Source organism: Notolepis coatsorum (genome assembly GCF_963971535.1).
Source record: "Notolepis coatsorum genome assembly, chromosome: 13".
Lineage (NCBI taxonomy): Eukaryota > Metazoa > Chordata > Actinopteri > Aulopiformes > Paralepididae > Notolepis > Notolepis coatsorum.
In genome coordinates this window covers 47,036,831-47,057,666 of record NC_140177.1, presented here as the reverse complement: position 1 = coordinate 47,057,666, position 20,836 = coordinate 47,036,831, and the positions used below count along the sequence as shown (strand labels likewise).

The window sequence follows — 20,836 nt, the reverse complement described above, 5'->3', positions numbered from 1 at the left end:
TCTGCGAGCAATTATCACAACAACACAAGCAGAACATTGTTACAATAATATATGTTCAAATACGTTGAGTCTATTCTGTTTGTCGCACTGGCTGGTCGCTTCTCGTCAGGGCCTAGCTAGCCAGCTCTGCTGCAGCACTACTAGCTTTAGCTAAACAACACCTAGCGAGCTATCAACTTTAGCATGTTTAGCCAAGATGTGCTCAAAGTGAACACTCACTGTGGCACGTGTACGATTGTATGTACACAACATGAAAGTGATGTTTTAATTATAAACCCCTACCTGTAAACAGTGTCATATTTGGCCACTGTTGTTTCCTTGTGTCTTGTTACTACAGTCCACCGCGGCGCGAATCTGAGTTTCGGACTCGGCTTCTTTTTAACTTCATTCAAACAGAATGACGCTGCAACTGCGCGCTGAGGCTGCGCGACGCGCTCTACTGTCCACTGTCCTGCCTGCTGCCGAGGCGTGCCAGCATCCCAATACAGTCTAATAATATCAAACAAACAAATAAATTAATAATTCCATTAAATGGTCCAATGTGGACTCTAGTGATATTTCTACAGAAATCCAGACAAGGGGCTTATTATGTGAGCCAGTTCAAGAATGTTCCCAGTCTAAGGTGTGGTCCCTAAACCTTACTGTACCTTGTACCTATTGGATTGAGACCCCTTTTTCCATGCAAGCGATGAGACTCCTTACTTTAGAACATCTGTTGATAAATTACATGGTCTTCATTATGAGTGTGAATTTATTATTGTTGCACCAAGGATAACCAACGATTTAAATGTATGTCTCATCAATAACAAAGGACAGCAAAATACAGTGAATAATAGATAAAGATATGTTTATTGACACATATCCATCAGTGCGGCCTCCAATGCAATTAAACATGCAATTCAACCAAGACAAAATAGAATAGATCATAGTTCCAGTGCTTTTTCAACTGAACAAAAATGTATATTAAAAAAAAAAAAAAAAAAAACGTTTGATTATTGCGGAGGTATTCCATGATCCTTATGTCTTTCTAATTATGTACACTGTTGGGGGGTGGGGGTTGCATTAACGGGACATTACCATATTAGTAGAACAACATGTAATCTTTAACAAGGGCAGTCATTACCACAGGTCTTAGCCTTTGTTTAGGTACACCATCCCGAAATTTGTCATGTGAAATGGACTCTGGGAACTTTGTTTTGACACACTAAACTATTGCAATGTGTTCATAAAGAGGCAATCTGTATATATATCTCTACTCACACCAGAGAAGAAACATTCTGATAAAACCACAAAGTGGCAGATTTATATAAAAAAAAATGATGGAAGAGTTAAGATTTGTCTTGTTTTGGAGATAAACACAAACAGATATGGCAGTAAAATCGTTATCCAAAACGTTAAGGCACTAGGTGGGCCAAATGCTACACCTGTTTAGTCTTCTACAAATAATTTACAATTCAAACAGTGCAGTTTTACATTTGTTAACTTAATGTTTTCCTTTTGAACCATTTATCCATGAATCAATGTAAGGCAATACATTACAAAAAATAAACAATACAAGAAAAAGAAAAAAAAATATTACAGAAACGATGTACCCAATGAACACAGAAAAAAAATCAATGAAGTTTTAGGTCTCCTATATGCCATTACAATGGAATTTCCTTATGGCTTGGAGCAATAATAATTATAATAATAATAATAAAAATAATGCATAGATTTAAATGATGATCTTGCATGCTCCTCACTCAATACTCAAAACATTGCATACTCAAATCCCAATACTCTGACCCAACCATGATAACTGGCTGGCAGAATGAAGATAGAGGCAAGAAGGCCACCAGAGTCCATCAGATGAAAGGCATCAAAGTCATCTTTAGAGGGGAAACAGAGATATGCGTTTAGCTACAGATATGAGTATCTGTCTTCTGAGACGGAGGGGTTAGGGGGAGGGTTTCCCCGAGATGCACCCACTCACCGCAGATTAATTAAATCCCTGTACTACAGTACCTCAACGTTGACCTTGTAACATACATGCAAGAGTCCCAGCAAAACCCCCATGTCGCCGTCCCTTTCCCCATCACGACTGATAAGATTCTATGGAATATGTACCGACAGCATTGAGTCCCTCTCTCACTCCCTTGTTCAGGTCCATAGTTTGGTTAAAGATGAGTACGCCATCTTGTGGAAGATATGAAGAGCTGCAAGTGCGTGTTCTCTGGATGAGGAGGGGGCGGGGGGGGGGGGGGGGGGGGGGGGGGTCTCTCTTGGGTCTTGGGAGGAAGGCGGGGGAGGTGAAGAGGTGTGAGTGTGTGTGGTGTGTGTGTGTGTGGGGGGTAACAGGCCTCTCAATGTCCCTGATGCCTTGTGTCTGACATGTGTCCCGATTTTCCAGCGCCGGTCAGTTTGTTTCAATCGACTTTCGGACGTAAATAGGGGATACTCCTTTCTTTCTTTTTTTTAGGGGTTGGGGGGGGGTGGGGGGAGGAAAAATACAGAGTCCCATAAGAATCCAATGGTTCAGATGGTTAGCTGGAAGAAACAAAAAAGAGAAGACAGGTGTACAGTGAAAGAACGGCAAGACATTCCTAACTTGGTTAGCACCCAGTCTAGGTTAGTACGGGACAACCACAATAGGCAGACATTGCACACTATTAACACCTTTCTAACGTGTTTGGCAGAAGAAATGCAAAAATAAGAAAACTTCACACACGCCAACTGGTATAAGGGAGGGTTGTGCAGAGAGGAGTTAGTCAATGAATCCCAACAACACTTTAGTGCCAGTTAGACAAACAGAATCCCAAGTGTCAAATGGAAAAAAGAACCACCCAGGAAGTCGACCAACGCCTGAACCAACCAGGGACAGTCGCTGCTGTTAGGAATAGGGGGTGTAACAGCACATTGGTGGGGATCGAAACATCGATTTAAAAGGCAACAATCGATTAAGATTAAAATATTAAAATATTGCCAGTTCATATTTTTTTGGTTTGTTTTTTCCGGTTTGCGCTGTCTAACCTCATTTTAGGTTGTATGTGATGTGATAGAAATGTAATATTATTGTGTTAGCTGGATCACAATATATCGGATCAAATTGGTTACGCTACGAAAATGTAACATGACGAAATGTGTGATATCGCCAAAAAGGAAATTGTTGCCTTAAGAATCAAAATCATATGGCGTGGTGGTAAAGCCTCGAGGTTTAACCCCCTCGTTAGAAACACCCATCAACACAGTTAATAAATAGACAAGGGCAACGACTGTAGGACACAAAGTCTTAAAAACATCAAGTGTTTGTTTTTTTTGGTTTGAGAATAGGGTCTGGAGAAGTTGATGTCAACAAGTGCTGGATGTTGTGTCTGCTGCTTGGAGGCTGGACTGCGCTCTGCTACAACACAGGAGACAAACAGCAGGTCATGTGACTGGCTTCACTACTACACAGCTCGGTCGAGCAGAGGGGACAAACATAGAGGACGTTGGGACTGGAGCACATTAGGGCTGTCACTTTTTGTTTCCGACATCGTTCGACGTTGTTCAAACCTGGCAAAACGTTAACGTGTTCCAACTGTAATGACGTGTTTGAATTCAAAATTGGACGGCAGTTGGCTCATGTATTAATTCTACATCTGCTTTCCAGTGTCCCAGAATAATATAATGACGTTAAAAAGTAATGTGCCCAGTCTTCCAAAATTTGCATCTACCGGTAAAGTATTTAACAAGGAGTGCCAGCTTCTCTCTCTCCCCCCTCTCTGCCCAAAGCAGTTTGACTACAGGAACTACTCGAGTCAGTCCACAAACTATCCAAAGTAAGGCTGTGTTCACATCTGAAAGTCCATGGATAGTCCGGACTTTCTGGTGCACCAAATGTGAGAATGATACATTGTTTGATTTTGGTTTGCGTTCACAGTTCACACTGCCCTTTTTTGAGCAAACCTAATTTGTAGTTAAGTTGAGAGCGAGAGAGTGAGAGAGAGAGAGATACTGTCATTACGCACGCGGCGCGAGTCGACTAGAGAGAGAGAGAGAGAGAGAGAGAGAGAGAGAGAGAGAGAGAGAGAGAGAGAGAGAGAGAGAGAGAGAGAGAGAGAGAGAGAGAGAGAGAGAGAGAGAGAGAGAGAGAGAGAGAGAGAGAGAGAGAGAGAGAGAGAGAGAGAGAGAGAGAGAGAGAGAGAGAGAGAGAGAGAAAGAGAGAGAGAGAGATAGAGACGAGAGAGATATACATTGTCCGCGCGCAGCGCGAGTCTAGAGAGGAGAGACTGTCATTACGCGTGAGGCGCGAGTCTGACTACGGAGCGCACACTCAATGCACTGTAGGCTACTTTGCTTCCTAGATTAGGTACTATAGTTCGATTGCATTCACACCAACAGCAAAACGCAACATGCTCCACTTTGAGTCCCAACTTTTCAACAACTGTTCGGTTGTTTGGTCCTCACAATAGTTTGGTTTGTGTTCACACCTCTCCAAACTAAACGGACTATTGATTTAAAGGGACCATGGTTCACTTAAAACGGACCAAACAGGGTAGGTGTGAACGCGCCCTAAATGGTATTGGACACAAAACGTGCTAGAGGACCTTCCACCATTATGAATAAAAAGCTGCCTGTTATTTGATCAATTGTGACCTTCTCAGACCTTCTTCGTAAATGTAATCTGAACCCTTTCTTCATTTAGCGCTTATCCTCATAATTTGGGCGCCAGGTATCTTGTGTTTTATTATACATTTGGGATTGCTTGCGATTATGAAAAGGCACAGGGTAGCTGGGGGAGGGGGTCACATTATAATAGGGGATTCTGATTACATACGATTTCAAACTAATTCCAACAAATTATATATTACTTTGGAATCATTCAAACTAGATTTTGGGGGAAAAGTGACAGCCTTAGAGCACATCCTCACTGACTCCCTAAAATAAAATTACAGTGCCTTATCGACGGCCATGCTACCATCTTGATAATTTACCCATTTCAAGCCCCACCCACTTTTCCTCGATCCTCCAATCGCAACTGTTGCTGTCCAAGCAACAGCTGTGATTGGAGGATCAAGAAAAGAGTGCAGGGTTTGAGATAGGTCAATTGTGACAAGAAACACGAATCAGTCTACCGGAAGAAAACTAGATAAATATTGGTTTTGAGGAAGTTACCTTGGCTTTCCGGTAATGCTTTTGGGGTTCTTGCGGAAGGACTGGTTTGCTCCGGAGCGAGTGGACATGTTGCGCGGCGAGGCCCTGGAGAAGGTAGAGGGTGGGGTCTTGGGGATCTTCTTGCCCAGGTGGCCAATCCATTTCTTCTGCTCGTCTTGGGTCAGGGCCAACAAGAGCATGTCCCGGGCAGAAGTCACATCGTAGTTTACTGTGGGGATGAGTGACCAGATCAGAGAAGTCAACACTCCTCACTGTACCGTGCTTTGGATGACTCCAGAGAAGAAAACTACCCAACAGAACTTAACTCATTCATAACAAATTCCTTTGCCTTATCAGAGTCTGTACATACATGATTCCTTAAACAGGGCTGTACGTTAACTTTCTTTGCACATAGCAGTGATGCTACAGCGGTCGATAGTTTTGAAGCACAGGCCAAAAATCTAAAAAGATTCTAAAAACAACCACAAGTACCGGTAGTGCAGTTCAACACTTAAACAGGTATGTGACTATGGACCAATCAGACGGACATGAATGTCGTATACAGTGCACAGAAAACCCAAACAAGAACATTTATTTCTTAATTTGACCGTAATGGAAAATTGCAGGGACACAACAATGGTATACAGGACAACAATATGGTATGCTTCGTTTGGGGGTTTGGTTACTTTCTTTACTTTGATTCAAGACTTGAAAATACCTCTTAATTTTGTAGGGATGGGCATCGGTTTTCAAATGGTCATTCAATAAAAAAATAAATGTAATGGTTTTGTCTTAATTTTTTTTTTAAATGTCCCTTTCCCCCCCTCCCAGCACTGTGTAGTGTATTGAGAGGGGACCCATAATATTAACTGTTACACCGCTGAATGGCATGCTGGGTACAGCTTGCTAGCTAGCCAAGTAGCATAACAGCTGGGATTTGACACGTTCCATGGCAGCTTGCCTCAATGGAAATAAGTCTCTGACTTTATTGTGTGATAATTCCTCAAACAATGCAATGCATGTGATGGTTGTGGCCCAATTGGGTTTTAAATCCTGTGTATTTTAACATCTGTTTAAATAAATTCATTCATTCCCAGACAGAAGCCAGGGCTCTGCAGTCATGTTACCTTTGCAAGGAGCGATAACGTCCTCCTTTTTGTCGAGGTGATCCTTGTGGCACTTGACGTGGCAGCGGCGACACTCCAGTGCCGGAGGAGGCTTGAAAACGTGCCACAGCGGCTTGGCACAGGCCTCACAGTTGGAAGGGAAGTGATATAGTGTGGGGATGAACTCGTGGCCCTTGTGAGGGAGGCAGTTGGTCTTGTCCCCCTGTGGGACCGTCTCCATGTCCGCCTCTTTCCTGCACTCTCCCTCGTTGGCATAGAGGATCTGAATTGTGGATAGAAAGCAGACACTGTCAAGAGGCTGCGTCTAAAAATATGACATTTTTGTAATCGAGCAGAACTGAGCAGAAGCTCAAAGAACATTTGCAAGAAAACAAAACCATTGGCACCCCTAGCCATGGGTCGTACATCATCAATGGATGCAAATATATACAAGCCTGGGGGTAATTCTAGAACAGGAAGGAGCCCCCTACCTGGAATATTCTTGGAATCTCCTCTGTCTCAGCTCTGTACACATCTCCCTGTGTGACTGGTCGCACATGGAACAGTTTACTGAAAAGGATAACAACAAGCCATTAGCAAAAAGCTATCAGAAATCTTACATCAACAAACGACTAACACATCCCACATAACATGTCCTCTGTGATAAACAATCAGTATGTAACACATAGCCGTTAACTCTACCGGGGTAATCTGTCAGCAGTGACTTCATAAGAGCTTGATCTACAAACATGATGGCAATCTGTCAGCATTGATTACATAACAGCGTGATCTACAAACAACAGGATTTCTGAAGTCAAATAGCGCACAGAGAGAAAGAAAACATCACTTACTCTATATCTAGTACCATGGAGGGGTTGGACTGTTCTTTATCCTGCTCATCATTGTAGAACAGAATCTTCTTGCTGCTCACCACCACATACTATACACATTAGAAATACAAGGACAGGAACGTCAATATTGGCCACCAATACTGGACCTCATTATAGGGCAGGGGTCGGCAACCTGCGGCTCTTTAGCCAATCAGCTGCGGCTCCCTGGCCCAAACTAATTATTTTTCTCTTATTTTGGAGATCGATGTCATACTGTGACACTGAAATGAAAAAATATTTCATCAACAAAAATATTTAGTCAACAAAAATATTTCATCAACTAAAATATACAGTACGTCACCTCTCCCTGCCGTCTGCAAGTGGCTAATCTTGAGTTTCCGACTCCCCAGTAAACTAACCATGGATAAATCCAAAAAAAGGAAAGTCTGAGGAAAATACAGGGTTTAATTCAGCGTGGACAGATTAATTTGATTTCACGACTAACGATGCAGACTTACCTGTATGCCTGATATGTGGTGCGAAATTTGCGAACAACGATTTTATTTTATAGATTTTCCACAAATAAGGGAAGGACTCAAATAGAGCTGCATAGTTCAGGGTTTTATTTCAAAGTAGGTCTACAGATGCCAGTGTTTTTTCTCCTTTTCTGTGTTTTATTTCGAAGTACCGTAGGTCTACACATGGTAGTCTTTTTTCAAAGTGGACTACTTTTTATTTTATAAATGTTCCACAAATAAGGGAAGGACTCAAATATACCTGAATAGTTCAGGGTTTTATTTCAAAGTCGGTCTCAGACACCAGTGTTTTGTCTCCTCTTCTGTGTTTTATTTAAAATTAGGTCTACACAGCCAGTATCTTTTCTCCTCTTCATAAGAGTTTGAGGTTTTCCTTTGTTATAACAGGTAAAAACAACATTTATTTTTGTTGCTTTATAATTCCATTAATGCAACAGACTGTGCTATAAGTATAAAGTATAATAAATAGCTAATTACTTTGGGTATGCAATTGTCAGGCGTTTTATGCAAAATGTGGGGTATGCTTGGGGATATATAAAACGTTATACACCGTTTTATCTTAATTTTAAGGGTAAATAGGTTGTGCGGCTCCCTGAGCACTTTATTTTGTGGGAGGGGGGAAAAGTGGCTCTTTTGATAGTAAAGGTTGCTGACCCCTGTTATAGGGTATCGGTAGAAGATAATTTCACATATAGTCATAAATCAAAGCGGCTAGATGTTCTGAAATATCTGCAATTAAAACATATTAAGGGCTCTATAATGACAATATACATTTGATTATATTTCAATGTTATATTAGTATAATATTACAACCCAACAACCCCCAAAGTAATGGTCTCTAAATCCTTACTGTAAAGTGAATGTAATAGATCAGATAGGTCAGTGAAAAAGTGGCATCTCTTCATCCCTAGCCAGAAGCATCCATTCCATCTCTAGCTGCCGTGGAGTAGGCCTATTATGATGGAGATTGAGAGACATATCCTCTTATAATGTGTACTTGTTCTGTTGTATTTTAGTATGTGTCTTTTATTTATTTTTTATGTTATGTGTTCTGATTCTGTATTACATTGCACAAAATGTGGGACCCTCTCAAAAACGAGATACTGTATCTCAATGTGGTTTTCCCAATAAAGAATTTCAATATATCCCTAGTCAGAAGCATCTCTTCATCCCTAGCCAGAAGCATCTACTTCATCTCTAGTCAGATGCATCTAATTCGTCCCTAGTCAGAAGCATCTCTTTGCAAAGAAAAATAGAGTATAACAGTGTGAGTGAAGGAAAAGAAAAAGAAAAAATATATACAAAATTCAACAGCATACCTGCTTCTTCCATCCATAACGCTTGATGTTAGCACGATTTGGTATAGACAGCCAGCCTTCCAGTCTGGATTCTGCAAAAAGGCCCAGGATATGATATGAAATTATATGAGTTGCACATCCAAGTCAAGACACTCTGGAGAAGAAGGCCATGCAGTGATTAAATACAAACTCAACTGGGAAGGAACAAAAAAAGTCAAGTGACAAAAGCCATTAAAAACAACAGGGCAGTCTGCTGCCAGGGCTTCACTTTAATATAAATGAACTGGAGCGGAGCGGGTGACGAGAGTCTGTTTGAAAGCTCCCATGCCATTACTTCACTCTCCATGCATGAGAAAACATGATGACACCAAACACAGGTCAGTACCTTTCCCTTTGTACACCCCCAGCATGTTAAGTGGCTTCAATTAGTTGGAATAGCTGAAGAGGGACGTGTTCCATAATAGTTAATTTATCATCTCATTGATGTTATTCCAATGCAACGTTGATCGCGCCCTCCATTTACGGAACGGGGAACAGATGCTCCTCGATGACGTGTGCTATAAATGTTGTCTCTTTATTATGTTAAAGTGATACCAACTGAAGATGAAGAGCATGCCTTCAGGCCCCAACACAGGCTACAAGGGTACAGTGAACTGAGGAGAGGGGTGGAAACTGAATGCCAACAACACAACTGTGTGAGGGAGTTCCTGGTTTCTAAAAAAATAAAAAGGGGAACTACATCTGACGGTGAACATGCCAACAAAACAACGACGGCAGTGTCTTGGAAGCAGCACACGGGGGCCGGAACTCAAAAAAGGGGTGTTTCGTGTTTATAGCTTCCAGACACATTTTGAAAGGTGCCGAAAGTGTGATGTGGTTAGAATACTCACACAGGGTGTGTAGAGTTTAGTACTTCTGATGTAACGTAGTCGCTCAAGTCACATTACCTGTGAGATTTGAAACTCCTGACACTACTAAAAACAAATTCACAGGCCAACATCACGTCACTACTAAGAGCCGTCTTTTAGACGTTGAGTGTTCCGTTTCTTTCGGGTCGGTGACTTTGCACAAAAAGAAGATGTTTTCTTCTTTTGGTTTCTCCACTCACACTAAAGCTTCTTTCAAAAAGTGTTGAGTTCACACAGGAGGGGGTAGCCCCCCCCCCACCCCCCCCCTGTACTCCGCAGAAAATGACATTCAAAGAAAGACCACGAGAAAGCAAAATACACAAACACACACACACACACAGGAACTACAACAGCAGCGGTGCAGGCCAGGCACAAATTAGCTCCTATATTCATAGTTACTCACAGAGGGAAAAGAATAGAAGTTACTATGAAAAGAGAAGCAAGGACAACCGACTGGACATGAGGGAAATAAAGAGATGAGAGAGGGATTTAACCACAGACACCAACATTCAATATACTGAATAACACCTGCCAACATGGTTCTGATACGTTTAAGATGCTTAAAATGTGCTGTAAAGCAGGGGTGTAAAGTACTTGAGTAATTGTACTTCGTTACAATACTTAAGTACTGTTTTTGGGGATTTGTACTTTACTCAAGTATTATTAGGTTTGTATACTTGTACTTTTACTCAATTACATTTAAGAGGGAAAAAAACATACTTTTTACTCGTTACCTTTAAAATGCAGACCTACAAAGTACAAATCTCGCAGGTCCAATAATTTTAATTAGTATATTTGTTTCTCATGCCGAACTAACGTTATTAATCCTGCGGCCGCACTTTATTTAAAAACAGCCAATCAAATCCCCATCAATGGAAAATTAACCCACCCATACTGTAGGGATGCTCAATATTGGCTTTTTTACCGATACCGATATACCGATATTGTCCAACTCTTAATTTCCGATACCGATATCAACCGATACCGATCTATGCAGGGTTTCCCCCCCCAACAAACGGAATAATTTCAGGTAATTAACATTACATATGTCTTGTTGTGGAATTAACATAACATTATGCATACTTTTGACAATAAATAAAATCAGAATTTGTTCTTACTTGCTTGCCTGGGTAAATAAAGTTTATAGAAATGTAAAATAAAAATAAAAATTGAAAACAGATACCGATATTTTCCGATATCACAATTTAATGCCAATATTGGCCGATAATATCGGACATCCCTAAGTCCCATACCCATGCTGATTGGTCCTTGTGCAAGACTAGAAAGCGGGGATATTTGATTAAACACCTGCTATCAGAAGAATAGACAGTCAGGAAAAACTTTTACTTTTTAAACTTTTTTACTTTTACTCAAGTGTGTTTTTAACCAGATACTCTGACTTTTACTTGAGTAAGATTTTGAGACGGTACCCATACTTTCACTTAAGTATAATTTCTGGGTACTTTTTACACCCCTGCTATAAAGTGATATTGATGGCCGAAGAGCAAAACCTCCTATCTGAAAAAGTCCCCCTTTTGAGAAAACTAAAGAAATTTGTTGTTTTCTTGTCGAATGCAATTTTTTAAGGAAGCCCAATAGAATACACTGTTTTTGGACTATATTATGTGTTAACAATACCGACCAGGTATTAGTGCCTCCAAAGTGCAGATAGGTTTTTCCCCACTTTTTCATGCAGATAGGTGGTTTTGCTCTTCGCCCCTTTTGGTTAAAATAAGTATTAAGTAGCTCTACATTCCAATAGGCATCACTGATATAGAGTGTTTTGGTCAGTAACATGGGTCTCCCAGTCCCTCCGCTCTGCGTTAACGGAAAATAAATAGTCTGGTATTCCGTTCCCACTTTATCCAATCAGGAGAGAGAACTCTACAAAGTGGGGCGTGGGAAGCAGGAAAAACACGGCTTGCTTGTAAACCATCTCTTTTTCAAACTAAATGGTTCACAAAAATATGTTTCTGATCAAATTCGAGATAAGAAATAGGATATGCAATTGCTGGATCTTAATTCATATTTGATCCGCAACACCTAGTTTGACAGAAGTCAGCCAAATACGGATATCACTTACAGCACCTTTAACTCATTCAACGCCAATCACAGAAAAAGTCGGGTTAACTCGCCACCGTTCAGCGCCAATCACTAGAAAAGTCGGGTTTTAATCGTTATTTCTTTTATTAGCTATATCCATTCATTTTCATCCATCCAGCCTGATGTTATCATTGGGAATGGGTCTGAGCTCGCAAAAGGGCAAATACCGCCGCCTACGCCTTCCAGCAGGTATTGCACTCTATTAGAAATGGTGTAGTTTATTTTCAGGGCCGATCTGAGCCGTGCGGGCGGGGTATAAATACTCAGACGAGGCAGGCCTTTACAACGATGTACCATGCCACTAACCCCGCCCGCCTGTTCAGGTGTAACGCTCGGTAATGTGGGACGGACCTCCATGAGCAGTATTTGGAATGGCGATCAGATAATTGGATTATTTCTTTTGCATTACATCAGATACCAGGTAAGGACTCTATATATAAAATATTGCGTTGATCTGATATTTCTTTCTACCGCGATCGCGGCTGTCTGTGTGTGTCTGTGTGCCGTTGGGTGCAGGAGGGGACTGGGGGAGCCTCGCACTACGAGGCCCTTTTCATTCTTGCATGAGGAAGGATAATAACGGTGATCTAGCATTGATTTCAGGATGATTAGATAATCAGGCGAAAAATTACAACGTGTTTAGTAGGGATGACCCCCGGACCCCGGTTCTAAACGGGAACCGGTACTATATTAGAAAAGACAGGAGTATTTATAAGCTCCGACGTCATCGATACTGCTATCGGTACTCGAGAAATTATGGATTTTTTTTGAGGAATTTAAACGTTGCAAACTAATCTTGTTGGCCGTTTTCTATATCTCTCCTCCCTCGGTCTCTCTCTGCCTGCGCGAGGAGCGGGCTGTGCTGTGCTCACACTAGGGCTGGGCGATATAACGATAACGATAAATATCGAGATATATTTTAATAATCGATATCGAAATAAAAAAAAATCTATCGAATTTTTTTCCATATCGCCCAGCCCTAGCTCACACACACACTCACTCACACACACACACACACGGGTGCTGTTGTAGGCTACAGAGTACAGACAGCTCTGCTCTCATCATGGCGGACAGAACGAAACGTTCAAAAGTCTGGGTCTATTTTACTAAAGTCGATGCGGACAACGCTCGTTGCCACAAGTGCAACAAGACATTTGCCAGTAATGTATAAGCGCTGGTACTTGTCAATGTGCCTGGTGGGGAGCTAACGTTATTAGCCTGAGCTCAGAGTAGAATAATGGCTGACAATCCGGAAGTAAATAAACGAACGAGAGCTTCTGATTGGTGGAAAGAAGAAGAGGTGGGTGCAACTAAGCGGTGTGACGTAATTGGCAGATCGACTGTCAATCAAAATAGTATTGTATGACTCCAACTTTTTTATCTTACATTTGTTGTTAATTATAAAAAGTCTATAATTCAGACACATTTAAAACATTGCTGCTGCTGTTGCTGCTGAAGAAATAATATTTATTTATATTTATATAGTTATATAAAAGAATAATAAAGCAATGTCGATTCTGTTCTTAATGAATTGTTTTTTTTTCTTGCAAAATAATCAAAAAGAACCGATAAGAGTATCGATAAAGTACCGTACCGTTAAGCAGTATCGATAAGAGTAGTAGTATCGATAAAATCCTAACGATACCCATCCCTAGTGTTTAGTGTATTCCACTAAAGGGCTATTATCGCGTCTTTTCCTGGGATTACTAAGAATCACCAAAACTATATTCATATTCAAAACGGTATAAAACGGAAATGTACGGATGAAAAAACAATCCGTTTTGTACATGTTGACTGGAAGCAACTCACTGATAATCAATGGGTGTATTAGACCCATAGCTATAATATAAGATATATTTTAAGCACTCAAATCTCTCAGTCCCCCCATTGATTAAAGTGGTGGCGTTCTAGCGCCCTCTCGCGCATTAAGCGATGGCGCAGAATGAGTTCATGCCAAATCATTGCTCATCTCTTGATCCGTCCCAAAAACATATCTTAAATCACTCTACACACAAAACCGTTTCCTTTTAAATGACACTACTCAAAGCCATAAGCAATCTGTAATAATATCTAACAATATAATAAAATTCTTCAGCACTTATTCTTTTAATATATATAATATTTCATTTCTGAGTGTTAGATAATCCAACTCTCACATAAATATAAGTTATTTTAATTATGCAGGATACAGACTAGATCAGTGGTTGTCAAACCTTTCTTCAGGGAACCCATGTTTTCAGAATAAATATTTCCACGATCCAAAACTGATGGCAGAATATTGTGCAAGTTAATAATAATTATCCATTTATAAAAAATTATAATAATAATTTAACATTTTATTTTATTCCATCATGTCTATTTTGCATTGGACTCGAGGGCTTTTGCCTTATATATGATCCTTCCAGAGAATTATTTAGGGACCCCATTTCAATCTTCCCAAGACCCACATGTGGGTCCTGACCCACCCTTTGACAGTATACTGCAGATAGGATCAAGTCACGTCTCATCTCTGGTTATGATTCAAAACAGCTCCACCACAGGTACGTTGGCCGGGACCCACCCCCCACTCTAAAAAATTAAAATAAAAATAAAGGTGACCACACTGCCTCGACAGGAAGCGAAGACGGCAGAATGTGGTTTTGATGCTCACCAGAATAAATCCAATGAGAAAAGACAGACTGCTCCCTTTGCTTTGCTTTTTTTCTCCTCCCGGTTTCCTGTGTGGTTGTTTTTGGGTGGGTATACACTTTAGTCTTACACACAAGCCGACACTCATGAACTGTGTCCCCCGTACCACCCACTGTAAGACGGATATAGAACACCCCAGCGGTAGAGCGGAGAGATCTGCGATGGCGATTGTTACAAAGGGTCAGATTAAACCGAATATATGTATTTATTGATTGATATATATTGCATAATATTTGTATATCGTTTGATATCCCTTGTGTATTCTTTGTACATATACACGGAATATCCCTTTAACCTACTACAGACCATAATATTTCGTTCTCTTATTGGATGGCGTGCCACCAGCGCCAGTGTCTTACCCCCAGAGTCGAGTTCAAAGCTACCGTCAAGGCTTGTCTCAACATGCCCGGTTCTGCCCAGGACTACGAGACAGGAATAAGGCTGGTACTAGTTTGTTCCCCCAACATATAAATATGGCGCAGGTGAATACATAAGTTAGTTCAGTCCGCAGTTCAGTTCGAGTTCGAGTTACCCAAGTGAAGCCTCACCCACTATGCAACGTGCGGTGAAGTGGGCCCGTATTGCCCCAAAATAGAGTCTTGTTTTATCCTAATACGTTTGTTCAACGTATCGTTCGCTCCTTACTAGTAAGCCTTCATCACGAGTCAAAGACCAAGTGAAGTGAGCAATTGTGTGTCTAAATAGAGCACTTATAGCCGCGTGCGAATAGGATAGTAAAGTATCAGCGCTTGGTTGAGTAACGTCAAGTTCAACTTGGTTGGTGTGGAGTACCGCGCACCGGAGGATCTACACCGGGGAATGCAGACCCCCTCTCCGGCTGGATTATTATTCTTATTGCTTTTAACCATGCTGTTGGAGCGGAGAAGAATCGTCTACACCCACTGCTGTGGGACCTGCCCGTGAGGACCATCATTCGAGCCCGTCTCTATTGGAGGGGCTGACCGGCTTTCACCTGTGCGGCGCGCACACTGGGATTACAGCTGCCTTTCGTCTGCCGAGCAGGGAGTAATATACAGTACCGCCTCCAGGAGCCTATTGAGTCCCCGCTGACTCGGACTTTGCATTAGAGCATTGCCTCCCCCTGCTGGCTTACAACCGGTGGAACCCCCTACCAGTATCCCCTAGATATAATTCCTAATATTCAAGTTGTATTATTATCTCATGCGTAATATGAGAATGGACATTCATTATTGATTTGCCTACGCACATTCCTTTGCCTTACAAGTGCATTCAATTAAAGTATATTATGTATTCTTGCTGCTAATAAATACTTAAAGACAACTTTGTGTAGAACCGATTCATTGTGGGGAAGTGTTCTCATCATATACTAGTGTACGGTATGGCCAGTATAATGTACATAAGACGGTAGTGGTTTAATGATACCATACTTGATTAATACAGTCAGGGAATTGTACCCCTCAGTTACAGCGATACTTGAGCGATCTCTCACGTTGCACGTTTAAAGTGAGGATTATAATAACAGCATACATGTTGGCAGGTAGAACCAGTGATAATGGGTTGAACATGTAATGGATGGAACCCCACCCTCCAGAGATACAATACTTCTCATAGCTGAACATCTCGTGCGTTATAACTTGTGTAATAGAGCCATTACCTACTCATGATGACGGAGAAATAAAGCAGGTGGGGGTTGAGTATATGTTTATGGGGTAGGGATGCTCTGATTGATCAACAAGCCATGTGTATCGGCAGATATTCACACTAAAGAGAAGACAGTCGGCCCATAATGAAACGGACACACAAAAAAAATAAAAATAAAAATAAACCTTTAGTTTTGACTCATATGAGTCATCAGTGTGTTGTTGCATAAATGCCATTATATCCACTAGTAGTGATCATTACATTCTACCATCTGCCAGTGCTATATGTCACTTATTCACATACAGCTACAAATCCAAAAAAGTATTTTCTGTTGAAACTATCTAGAAAAGATATCTACTTTCCCAAATTGGGAAAGTTCGGAAACCCAATGTATATTATTAACAAATCAGTATTGGATCGGCATGGGCTAATCTCCACACACACGAAAAACTGATATTATAAAAGTGATTGGTTTTGGCACCTCAATGAGCTAAACCTGCGTCACAGGTTTGAATTCAGCCTGCAATATTTGATGCATGACATCCCCTCTCTCTCCCTTATCCTGACTAATAAAGCACAAATGCAGCAAAAATATGAACTATATACGATATGTGTATATATTATATCGACATCATTGTAAATGAAGGCCTGCCCTCAATGATATCCCAATCGGAGCATCCCTAATTGGATATGAGATCTCCATGGAAACGGCCACCCTGTGGGATGACAGCAGCATCCTCTGACCCCCTGTCGTGACCTTACCAGCGATGTTGCTGTCCGTCTCGTCAGTCTGCAGGCTGGTGACACTAGAGTTGTCCATACGGAGCTGCAGGTCGTTCAGCTTCTCCCGGAGCTGCTCGATGTCACTCTCCTTACTGTCCAGCTGCATCTGCAGCTCGTTGCGGTACATGGACTCCTCCGACAGTTGCTGTTCGCATGGAGGGTGAGAGGAAAGATGGGTTTAATGAGAGCAAATAAGATAAGGGAAGCGTTGTTATCGTTGGGGTGGGGATTGTGTGATTGTCAACAGCAGCACGACGCAAACATGGTTGGAAGAGAATGTTCAAAACCAAAAAGAAAAACAATAGAATGAAGTGATAAAAGGGGTAGACCCATAAGTAGGGGTGGACGGTATAAACGGTATGAATTTGCGCTACGGTATGGATTTTGACTATACCTTCATACCTTGTGACCGGTAGACTAGAGCAGCTAGTCGTCACAGCAGTAGCAATGACGTTAACATTACTTGTTGATTCACTCGACATTTGCAGTGGTCGTTGCATAGTGTTTAATTGTACTGAGTTTTTCTCCACTTGTTCACGGACCTTGCCATATAGTTTTGGCATTTCAATTTGGCTAAGGAGGCTGGCTTTAGCACAGCAACGGGCTAACGTTAGCCGCTAAGCTAACGTGAGCTAAGCTAATGTTCCAACGTGACTCTGCGGCACCAGTTCCATTCGTGAGGAAGGGGGGGGTATATTGATGAGGCTTGACAACAGAGGTTCAAAGATAACTTCACATTTATTTGGTTATTCGTTTCTTTATATCGCTTTATCCATCAATCCAGGATGTTACTAAAGAAGGGAGCTGTACTGAGTATTCGGGCCCCCGAAAGAAAATATCGAATCAGTACGTACAAATGTCATAATTAGCCAGCTAACGTTAGCTATCTTAGCTCGGTTTATTACGCCAAGAAAATCTAACGTTAGTACAAACACTGTGTGTATGTGTGTGTGTTAGACAGAGTGATCACACACAAACATTTTGCACAATCACATTAGCTAGCTAAGTAACGTTAATTATCTAAGTTGTCAATGCTCTTCTGTAGACTTCACTTAGATTTTACAATGAAATGAAGATAGCAAAGTATTTGCTGCATCCCCTGACAGAGATTACAATTTGTTATTAGGGCAGGCCTTTGCAGTGCCCACCTTCCCGGGACATCGGTTGCCAGACTGACCCCCCAAATAGGATATGTGTTGGCACCCAGCTCTCGAAGAAAACTCTTCAGACACATGTAAAAAGTCGAGGTTTGTAAAATGTCTGATCAATTAGCAATTTTTGTATTCCAGTTAGTGCTGTGATGTGTTGCTTAGAATGTCAATTCTGTAGCTATTGCACATGTAATGCACACATGTAGTTTTGGCAGCTATAATAGCCTTTAGATATCAATCTACTGTAATCTATCAGTACACACCCTACTACTGATGGTAGTGGTATGGGCGGCGCTATATGCTATAGTGCAGGTTGGTGACTGTCACTCAAAGCGCATTGCGAGTATGGGCGGAGCCCAGCCAAAAACAGCTTGGAATTTGTAAGTGCAGAAAGTGCTGCTCTACAGTACTTGATTAGAAATACAAAACAATGAATTACATTTTTTTTTAACAGATGTGTTCCATAGACTCACAGGAATTGTGTAAAATTGCCCAAATAGTGAACTAAATAGCTAAATAGTTCCCCTTTAAGACAAAGAGCAGCCATTCAGTTGACTTGTGATTAGGGCTGGGAAATTCATCTAATTTCATTAACAATTTTACGCTTTTGGCTTCCAACAATTATGAAATCAAGATAATCGACTATTAGCCAGGTCAAGCCTTTGAGCCAGGTCATGTGATTACATTATGAATTGAAAATGGGGAACCCTGATGTAAACAAGATGAAAGTCTTTCTCTGATCTGCATCCCCTTAACAATTGTGTGTATTGAGCTGTACTGTACCCATTCTGCAATATGTTAATAAAAGTTTTCAATCAATCAATGTTTTTCAGTTGAATTATATTTAAAGATCAAGGAAATCCACTCAAAGTTCAATAAATGCACGATGAGTCGATGAGTAATTGTGTTAAATAATCGTGATCTCAATATTGACCAAAATAATTGTGATTATGATTTTTGCCATAATGAAGCAGCCCTACTCGTGATTGTGCTTTATAGGGATGCTCGATATTGGCTTTTTTACCGATATACCGATATTGTCCAACTCTTAATTTCCGATACCGATATCAACCGACACCGATATATGCAGGGTTTCCCCCAGGGGAGTTTTTAGGGTTAGAAAACATTGGGGGCTTCAGCTTTTTTTTTTTTTTTTTTTTTAAACACAGAAATACGCAATTTTAGAGTAATTAGAGATGAATACTGAATAACTAGAATCATTAGAGGTTCTCAAAGTGAGGTCCAGGTCCATGAGAGGGATCTGGGCAGTCCCCATAGAAAATTCAAAGTTAACAGGACCAAATCATCAGTTTCTTATTTATTTATTTAGCCAGATAAAACAATGATCTGGTCCAAGAAGCCCCAACAGGAACAAAATATAGGCCCAGATTTGCACCCCTACAATGTCAGCCTCACTTTTTGCAAAACAATACACAGTGATTTGCAAAACACTAAACACACTTGCATTACATTAGACACAGAATGTCAAATTACCACACATATGAGCCAATTGGTTAAACACAGCCATCAGATGCACAAACACACCATTGCTTAATTGTAGATACACAATCAGGTTTAAGCACTATAAAAATGCAGCAGGCGAGTTCACCTGTCTTCAACCAAAATGGAAGGAGAGTGAAGTACTGTACACAGAGAACGTGAAAATATACAATACATTCACCAAACACTACACAAGACAACCAATGATGCAGACTGATGAAAATATACATTTTCTCCCATTTTCCCAAATCAGTCAACATGTCAACATGGAGAATCACAACAAAAAATTATCTTGCCAGATCCAGCTAGGCAAAGAGATAATGTCTAGTATTTTCTGTTTAAATTTTTTCAAAAAAGAAATTGTGTTACTGTAATTTTAACCTGTACTGGATACAGTATTTTATGTTTGTCTGATATTTGCTGAGCTTACAGTGTTATGCACATAGTAGCATGAAAACTGGGACATGTATTGTTGTGATTCTCCATGTTGAAATGTTGACTGATTTGGTTATATGGAGAGAACATTTATATTTTCATCAGTCTGCATCATTGATTTGGGTATATGGAGAGAAAATGTTATTTTTTTCATCAGTCTGCATCATTGATTTGGGTATATGTAGATAAATAAATTATATTTTCATCAGTCTACAGCATTGGTCTTGTGTAGTGTTTGGTGAATTTATTGTATATTTGCACATTCTCTGCGTACTTCACTTACAGTACTCTAATCACTGAGAAGTAGAATTGCTAAATGTGTTTTAGGTTAAGCACAGCAGTGTGTGTAACTGGTTCAAACAGAATTAAGTCATATGAAACGTGTGTTTCATATGGTAACAAAATTAGTGTATGGTTTTGACAAGTGTTTAATTTAGCAAAGGATCTGAGGTGTTCTGATAATTGTGTGTGTGGTTGTGCTAATTGTGTGTTTTGAAACACCGGGCCCCGTTTTCAAAATCATGCTTAGGCAATCGAAAAAAAACTATTGTGTGTTTCATTATATACATATGTTTCAGTCTTCTCATAAAAAAAAGATTCGATTTTTGGGTCTTTTCCTGCCTTTGGTCCGCTTTGCATTCACATCTCAAATGAACCGCAGCAGGGTTCACTTGCAAGAGTGAATGAGCTTTCACACCACCCCAAACCAACCGGACTATCCGAGGTTCGATTAAAGCTTATTATAGGACACTGGACATGGGTA

The 20,836-nt window shown here is 40.7% G+C and overlaps 2 protein-coding genes across 3 annotated transcripts in view; both read right to left on the bottom strand.

Annotated features, from left to right (window-relative positions):
- The window catches only part of usp14 (ubiquitin specific peptidase 14 (tRNA-guanine transglycosylase)), a 46,977-nt gene extending 46,569 nt beyond the window's left edge, over positions 1–408 (bottom strand). The window contains exon 1 of the mRNA XM_084327931.1: positions 283–408. Within this exon, the coding sequence (XP_084184057.1) occupies positions 283–298 (16 nt within the window). The 5' untranslated portion in view covers positions 299–408. The remainder of the gene's footprint in view (positions 1–282) is intronic.
- A 430-nt stretch (positions 409–838) lies between these two features.
- rock1 (Rho-associated, coiled-coil containing protein kinase 1) overlaps positions 839–20,836 on the bottom strand; it is a 117,992-nt gene continuing 97,994 nt past the window's right edge. Inside the window, exons 27-33 of one of the 2 annotated variants that reach the window (XM_084327922.1) lie at positions 16,967–17,132; positions 8,904–8,974; positions 7,070–7,158; positions 6,710–6,788; positions 6,240–6,501; positions 5,134–5,341; positions 839–3,379 (exon numbers count right to left, since the gene is read on the bottom strand). In XM_084327922.1, coding sequence (XP_084184048.1) covers positions 3,328–3,379; positions 5,134–5,341; positions 6,240–6,501; positions 6,710–6,788; positions 7,070–7,158; positions 8,904–8,974; positions 16,967–17,132 — 927 coding nt within the window. In that variant the 3' untranslated portion in view covers positions 839–3,327. The remainder of the gene's footprint in view (positions 3,380–5,133; positions 5,342–6,239; positions 6,502–6,709; positions 6,789–7,069; positions 7,159–8,903; positions 8,975–16,966; positions 17,133–20,836) is intronic. The other variant, XM_084327923.1, reaches the window with a different exon arrangement.